The sequence below is a fragment of the Callithrix jacchus genome, chromosome 6 (assembly GCF_049354715.1).
Source record: "Callithrix jacchus isolate 240 chromosome 6, calJac240_pri, whole genome shotgun sequence".
Lineage (NCBI taxonomy): Eukaryota > Metazoa > Chordata > Mammalia > Primates > Cebidae > Callithrix > Callithrix jacchus.
Window position 1 is genome coordinate 118,714,526 of NC_133507.1, and position 7,500 is coordinate 118,722,025.

Consider the following 7,500-nt stretch of genomic DNA (forward strand, 5'->3'; position numbering starts at 1 on the left):
AACATTTTTTAATTGATAAAAGATGAATAATTCTTATGCTTGCTCTGGAGACAGAAAGGTATAGATAAGATGCATAAAAAATGCCTCTCCTCATCAAAACAGTGCATAAACCACTAGGTGATTAAAATCAATGTAAATACCTTGCTTTATGCAATAGCTATGTTGTTAAATTAGTATATGTCAATAAAAAATTTAAGCTGAATTATTTTAAAACCACAATGCTCACTGTTTAAAGAAATCTTTAAATGATTCTTGTTCTCTAGCTGGCCAGTTTTTAAAAAACCAATTTGTATTAGGAATGCTATTTCCATAGTTAGGGTATATTACTGTTGGCTCTTGTGGCTCAGAGAATCTGACAGTCATGGCAGTGGAAGTAGGTTGTGTTGGCCTACACCAGTCATTCTATTTTAATCAGTAGTCTCAGGAACTCCTTTCCTAAGTCAGGTTTTAGGAAAGGAATGTATTTCCAAAAGTGCTTGAACTCAACTGTGAGAACAATAGAGTAGTGACTGTAAGATTTAAAGTTATTAGATTCCTTATCTGTACTCAACATGTATTTCAGCTAAATTCAGACATTGTTTTGATATTAAAAATAAATATTGAAATCATATTAATTTAAACATACAGGGTATCTACAAAGATGGTTTTGGCATATCTGGTTTTTTAATTGAAAGAGTCTGATAGACTCACGTCACCTTTTCCCAGAATACTGACACTAAATTCACTGCAATTTCATTTTCTAATTTAGCTGCTACTGTTTGTCTCCAAGAGTAACTTTTCTTTAGAAAAAAATTTCTTTATATACACTGGAAAAAGACATGCCCTAGAGCAGAGCTATGCCTTTTGAGTTCAACTACTAACTCACTACTTACATACACTACTGGTTTTTAGTTGGTAACATAAAGCCTACTAAGCTGGATAATGACAAATACTGATTTAAGAAGAATTAAATACCTTTTATTTCAGATAACAGAAAATGAAATCAATGCTAGAATAAGGATTGTTATTAGATATTTGAATACAAATATTAATTTGTATTAATTACAAATACAATTTGTATTAATAATTCTACCAGCTATTCTCTGGTAGAATAATTACTAGCTCAATTTTGTAGCTCCACTTCTTCAGTGACAATGGGATAGTCAAGAAAAATAAGCATTAAGAGAGATAGTCGGTTTGCTTCTAAAAATTAAAGGTTAAAACGACTGTGACTACTTGCTATTAGAGTAAACTATTTCTTTCCTGGCCTTTATCTGTGGTTTTGAAAAAGGTGCAAGTATAGAGGAGGGAACCCTAGCAGTTACCCTAAAGCTATGGCTGCATTATAACACTGTCTCCAAAGTTCATGCTGTAGCTGATGGGTTCCAGTAACCTAAAATAACCTGACCATACAAATGTTTATATTTATTGATAACTTATTTTTAAAAACATGCTGAGTTATTGTAATATAAATGAATTCCCAAATTGAATATTTCTGCCAGCCATTAGTAGTTTCCACAGATACAGAAAATCCTTTTAAGAATAAACATTTTATAAGAAATAATTTTTCTTACTTTATTTTTAGTGAAACAACCATACACTTGTTTAAGACTCATTGTTTTGGCAAATACACTAAATGTAACATATCTCTTGTGCAGGAAAAAAGAAATTTCACCCAAATTGTAACAGATTGATTATATGGAAATAGTGAGTTATAAATGTCAAAATGTCACACCTAATGGTACAAAGAAGGCTTTCTTTTTTTTTTTTTTAAAAAGATAACTCTCCCTATAATTTCTAATATGTAAAACAGAAGCTTGGAAATTCTTCTATACATTCATTTGAAAGTAAGGGTATTCCACTTAAAATATCAATGCATGCCTTTCTTGTAGGTGTTTACTATTACCTCCCACATGCAGGGGCGGGGCATGCTGCACATCTCATGAACTATGCTTCCTTGAAAGAGAGGAATGGCTAATTACATGACATAAATATATTACTTTTTAAAAAACGTTCATTTTAGGTTTGGGATACATGTGCAGATTTGTTATAAAGATAAACTTGTCATGGGGGTTTGTTGTACAGATTATTTCAGCACCCAGGTACTAAGTCTGATACCCAATAGTTATCTTTTCTGCTTAAATATATTATCTTTTTTTTTTTTTTTTGAGATGGAGTCTTGCTCTGTTGCTCAGACTGGAGTGCAGCAGTGGCATGGTGTCGGCTCACTGCAACTTCTGCCTCCGGGTTTCAAGCAATTCTCCCTGCCTCAGCCACCCAAGTAGGTAGGATTACAGGCGCCTACCACTGCAGCCAGCTAATTTTTTGCATTTTTCAGTAGAGACGGGATTTCACCATGGTGACCAGGCTGGTCTCAAACTCCTGACCTCAGGCGATCTGCCTGCCTCGGCCTCCCAAAGTGCTAGGATTACTTTTAAGATGCTTTATTCTGACAAGGACACAGGACTTTTTTGGTGATAAATCCTAAATTCTAACATAGAAAGTACTTTGCAAAGAATAGAAGCCTAGGAGGTTGCTCAGGAACCTGAGATAAGAGTTGGGATAAAGAAATAGGATTTCATAAAACGAAGTTTTTTAAAAATGGAGTCTGTTTAGAAAATTATAATCATCATTATTTTGGCTATTGGAGTATTAGGCAAGAAAGTATAATTTATTCTGGTATGGAAGAGTGTGGAGCTATAAGACAGAAAACCATACTTCCAGTACGAAACTAGAAGAATGTACTAGTTTCCAGTACATTCTGGAAACAGTACTCCACTATAGAGATCTTAAATATTACATATATTACTTAAAATGCTTAAATAGCTCCTTAAAAGGCTAAGGAGCCTATAGCAAGTCAATGAGGCTCAATTTCCTTGTATTTGAACTTGAATGTACCTACATGCTGGTTGAAAAGACTCTATATTAAGACAATTTGGCATTTATTAATCATTATGCAAATATGTTATTATTTTACAGTTGCACAAGAAACAATTTCTGAGAACTAAAGACTTGTAACAAAAAAATACACTTTACTGCATGCATAAATAGGTACCTTAAAGTCAATTCCTCCTACAAAGATGCGATTAGGGATCACTGTTCCATATCTTGGGGCGCTTGTTGGGTTATTCAAAGGCACAGGTGACACAGGATTAGAGGATGGAGATAACGAATCTGTTTGTATCTGATTTGATGTTTGCTGTAAAATAAGATTCTTTTAAACTTTCAGCACTGGGTACAATGTAGTCTGCTTTTGATGAAGACTGAAAACATTTATCTTTCAAAAAAGGAGTCATTTAGGCAAAATACAGTATTCTAGACTTTGCTTTTAATATTACAAAAATTATAATTAGAGATAAGAGCTTTTTAGAGCAACAGAACTAGAGAACAGAATGTACTTCACTATAGAGATTTTAAATATTAAATATATTACTTAAAATGCTTATATTATTATCAAACCTATTACTTGAGTATCAAGGGGAATATTAAGCTCGTCAAGATGTTTGAAAAAAAGAAAAGCAGTTCCAGCCTGACACAATCAAATAGGCCCTGGTGTTGTTAGGAATTGGCCTGGCACTCACAGCTAGGCTGTGGTGTTCTCTTGTTAACAGAACACCACTACCAGTCAAAGTCACCCTGTGATCTGATGGATGAAATTAAAAACAAGACCACTTCATAATCATGTTCGAATGCTGACAAAAACAAAGGCATTGCCCATACCACAAGAATAATCAAACATCCCCCTATTCTGGATGATAAGTGACTGCTCTTTCTTTATAGTTTTAGTCTCAATCCATTTTTGCTTGCCTTTTAGATAAAAGTTAACACATCCAATCATAGAATTACTACCATTTCCTGACAACATGCTTTCCTGAGTAAAGCTCTACTTAAACCCTCTCTAAAAATCATTCAACACAAGCCTATAACCTACAAGTTCTAACACCCTCTGACTGAGAGGCCCTATAGTTTTTATTTTCCCTTGTTTGAACAATTAGCAGACCCAACTTTATAAGGTGATGTATATATTCCTGGTGGTCTTTAACTAATGGTCATTGCCAAGTTAATAAACTCTGACATTCACATTCACCATTTTCATCCTGAAAGTAAAAATTTTAAATGCATTTGTCAATTTGAAGATTGGACTGATTTTGTTAAATATTATATACTTATAGCTAATAAATGTTTATTCCAAAGAATTAGTTCAGTATCTATCCATATGTTCTCAATTCTAAGTTACAGGACCTAATTTAAATTTTAATAAATATATATAAATGTGTAAACCTTTGCAGAATGGTAAGATATATTTTAAGGTATAATTGAAAAAAAAAAGACTTGAGAATTATGTTGGAAACCAATTCAAAAACTTGTGAATTATTTTCCATTTGGAAACAGTAAACAGACTTCTTGGACAGTCTAATATACTAAATGTATGCTTCAAAAAACTTGAAGTAAACTGGGTTTTGTGGCTTGTACCTATAATCCCAGGAGGCTGAGGCAGGAGGATTGCTTGAGGCCAGGAGTTCAAGACCAGCCTGAGCAACAAAGCAAGATCCTGCCTCAAAAAGAAGAAAAAGAAAATAACAAAAAAGCTTGAAGTTCATAATTCCAATTCTCCGAGAAACAAACACATGAAAATGAGTTTCCAGGTAATAGAGTTGTTCTTTTTCAAATTTGTCCTGCTCTTTCTTCTCTGGCCAATAAAACCACAATCCCTAAATTAATCTCTGCAAGATGTACAAAGAAATGACTAGGGCAGCAGTGGCAAGTAGGCTATAGGCGAGACCTTATGGGCTCTCTTCCTCCTCCAGTTAAGAAAGTATGTATTCCCAATGAGGAATATGTAAATACTTCTCTTAAAACATAGAAAAGCCACCACATTTAATAATTACTATGTTGTAGTTTCCAATTAAAAAAATTGGGACTCTAATCTTAACAGCTTTCTCTCAGGGCACTTGCAGGTTATTATTGGCTTCAGTCACTTTGCTCAGTAGGATATAATGCTCAGAATGGGTAATTCCGGAATGCTTAGTACTGTTCAACTGTTGATTTTGTGTTTCTAGAGATAATATAACAGCTCTATGCCCATTTGTTTACAGTGTCAAAATTACCTATTTGCTAAAGTAAAAAAACCATTCTTCATGAAATTCTCTTACTGAAAATAAGACGAATAAGATGAACTCATTTGTTCTCAAGTTTAAGTAAGGGACAAACCCCATCATATTTCATTGAGAGAGGGATGAAATGAATGGAAGTAAACAGTGCTTTATTTCCAGTCTCGAGAAACTAAAGGATACTCCCTGAGAAAAGAAAAACAACCTTTTACACTCAATCCACTTCATCCTCCTCTGCTCTCTAAGGCTCCTGGTCTACTGTGGGCTCAAACTGCTTAATTTTTCTCCCTCATCATTTTCTAACATACGATATAATTTACTTATTATGTTTATTTTCTGTCTCTTTCCACTATTATGTAATGCATCTAAGGCACTTTTGCATTTTTCTATGCAGCATCTAAAGTACTGACAGTACACAGCAGGTGCTCAATGAGTATCTGTTGAATGATCAAATGAGTGAATCATTTCTTCAGGACAGACCTGCTCATGATATGCGAAATAGGCTGCGGGCTAAAAAATACAGTGTAATAGCAGTCTACAAAATATTTTATGTTAAGCAATAGCAAGGCTCAGGTACAGGCAACATCTAAGTTCATTAGAACCAATTAGTGATATATTTGAGTTAAACAACAAAGAAAGCCTGAAATGCCACTAGCAATAATTCCTCAAGTGTCATGGAAGCACTTAGATGGGGACTGCAGTGGGGTTTGAAGGGTCCTCCGCTTGCTAAAACCTCCAGCACTAAAGAGTTTATTAAACGTCTCCTCCAAAGCAATGTGCCCTCACTGCCTCCTCCCCTTGAGAATCAACCTCGACATCTAGCAACTATTTTGCAAACGCAGACAGCAGGAACAGGGCGGGCTAACCGTCGCAGTCACGGCTTCGGTGCTCCTCCCCCTCCAAGGCCAGCAAGTTGAGGCACTGGGAGAAATGGCCGCGGCGACAACTTCCTCGAATTCTCTGGGGTCATCGTGAACTTGGGGACCGACACGAGGATCCACCCCCTCCCCACCAAAGTGCGGGAGGGAAAAGAAAGCGAGCCAGCGAGAAATTTTGCCCGGCAAATCCGCCAGTAGCAGCGGCGGGAACCCTCAACGGCGCCGACCCATACTCAGGCCTCGTGCGCAGCTGACCCCCACCCTTGTGCGGCGCGCTCTGATTGGCTGCTGGCGTCAGGGCGGGGCGGGGCGGCACGTTGCCCCTGCTCCTCAGGCCTGTCCTGGCCGCCCTCCCTCACTTCCCCGAGTCCGCCCTGACAGACTCTGGCACGCAGCCAGTGCTAGAGTGTCCGGGTCCCAACTGGGCTAAAGCCTGCCCCTATCCCCCACCCCAGGTCTCTCAGACCTTCCGGTCTTCGCTGACTAGTCCGGTAGTGGAGGCGTCGACCGCCCTGGCAACTCCTCGCCTTGGGCGGCTGGGTAGAGTTTGGCCAGAAGGAGCGTCAAAGATGCTGTCGAGCCCAATTTCGGCGGGAAAGTGGTTTATCTGCTCGGACTCCGCTGGGTGCCCGGCTGCCCGCCGCCTCCAGAAACATCCGCGTCTGAGGTCCCCTAGCTCGTCTACACCCAGTCCAGACCCCGTGGCGGCGCCTTCCTGACCCCACAACATAGCCAGACGAGGCGTGCGGGCGGGCGGCTCCTCGCAGCGGTCGATGGGGCGGGCACCTGGCCACGTTTCTTCCCAACCAGCTAGCCAGCGCTTGGGGTCTACACCTTGCCCTTCTGGGCCCTCACGGACGACGGGCTCCACACTGCTCCTTCTCCCCGCTACCGCGGGCCCTGGGGCCCTGATCGCCGTACTCACCGGCCTGGACTCGGTTTCCATCTTCCTCTCCCCTCTTCAGAGACGACGGGTAGGGAAGCGAAGTTTAAAGTTTGAAACCACCTTCACGCCAAGGCAGCAGCGTGCGTGTCCTGGCGGGGACTCTCGCCCCCTGGCGGGAAGAGCGGGGGTGGCAGCTGTAGGGGAGCAAGACCCTGAACCTGCCACCTGGCGGATGGGGAGGAGCAGACGGCGTCGCCTCGGGTGGCAGGTGGCGGTGCGGGCGGGCGCCTCAAGCCGAAGAGTGGCGCGGGCGGGCGAGTTTCGGCTGTGGCCCTGGGACTCCTAGCCGGGGCGCCTCAGGGGCAGAGCGCACAGCACAGCGTGGCGGGCGTGGGGCGTGCGGAGCGAGGGCTCGGTTTTAGGACCCCTCTCGCCTGCTCTCAGACGGCTGGGGAGGAGAGAGCGAGCGGTCAGGCAAAGCTCCATGCACCGCACGCCTTCCCCTCTCCTCCACTTGAGAATAGTCGGCCTCTGGGACTGGTGGGTTTCGAGAGATTGAGGTGACCTTAAGGCTTTACTGAGGTGGAAGAAGCCGGTTGACCGGTGACTTCCGAAGACTGGTGTAAAGCGAAGAAAGTTCCAGAGT

The 7,500-nt window shown here is 40.8% G+C and overlaps 1 protein-coding gene across 6 annotated transcripts in view; it reads right to left on the reverse strand.

The window, feature by feature from the left end:
• BOLL (boule RNA binding protein) overlaps positions 1-7,105 on the reverse strand; it is a 90,119-nt gene extending 83,014 nt beyond the window's left edge. For all 6 annotated transcript variants that reach the window (XR_013519027.1, XM_054257755.2, XM_035305229.3 and 3 more), the window contains exons 1-2: positions 6,894-7,105; positions 3,035-3,178 (exon numbers count right to left, since the gene is read on the reverse strand). Coding sequence is in view for 5 of the 6 variants with exons in the window: in XM_054257755.2 (XP_054113730.1) it covers positions 3,035-3,178; positions 6,894-6,914 (165 nt within the window). In the remaining variant the exon portion in view is untranslated. The remainder of the gene's footprint in view (positions 1-3,034; positions 3,179-6,893) is intronic.
• Positions 7,106-7,500: the final 395 nt, after the last annotated feature.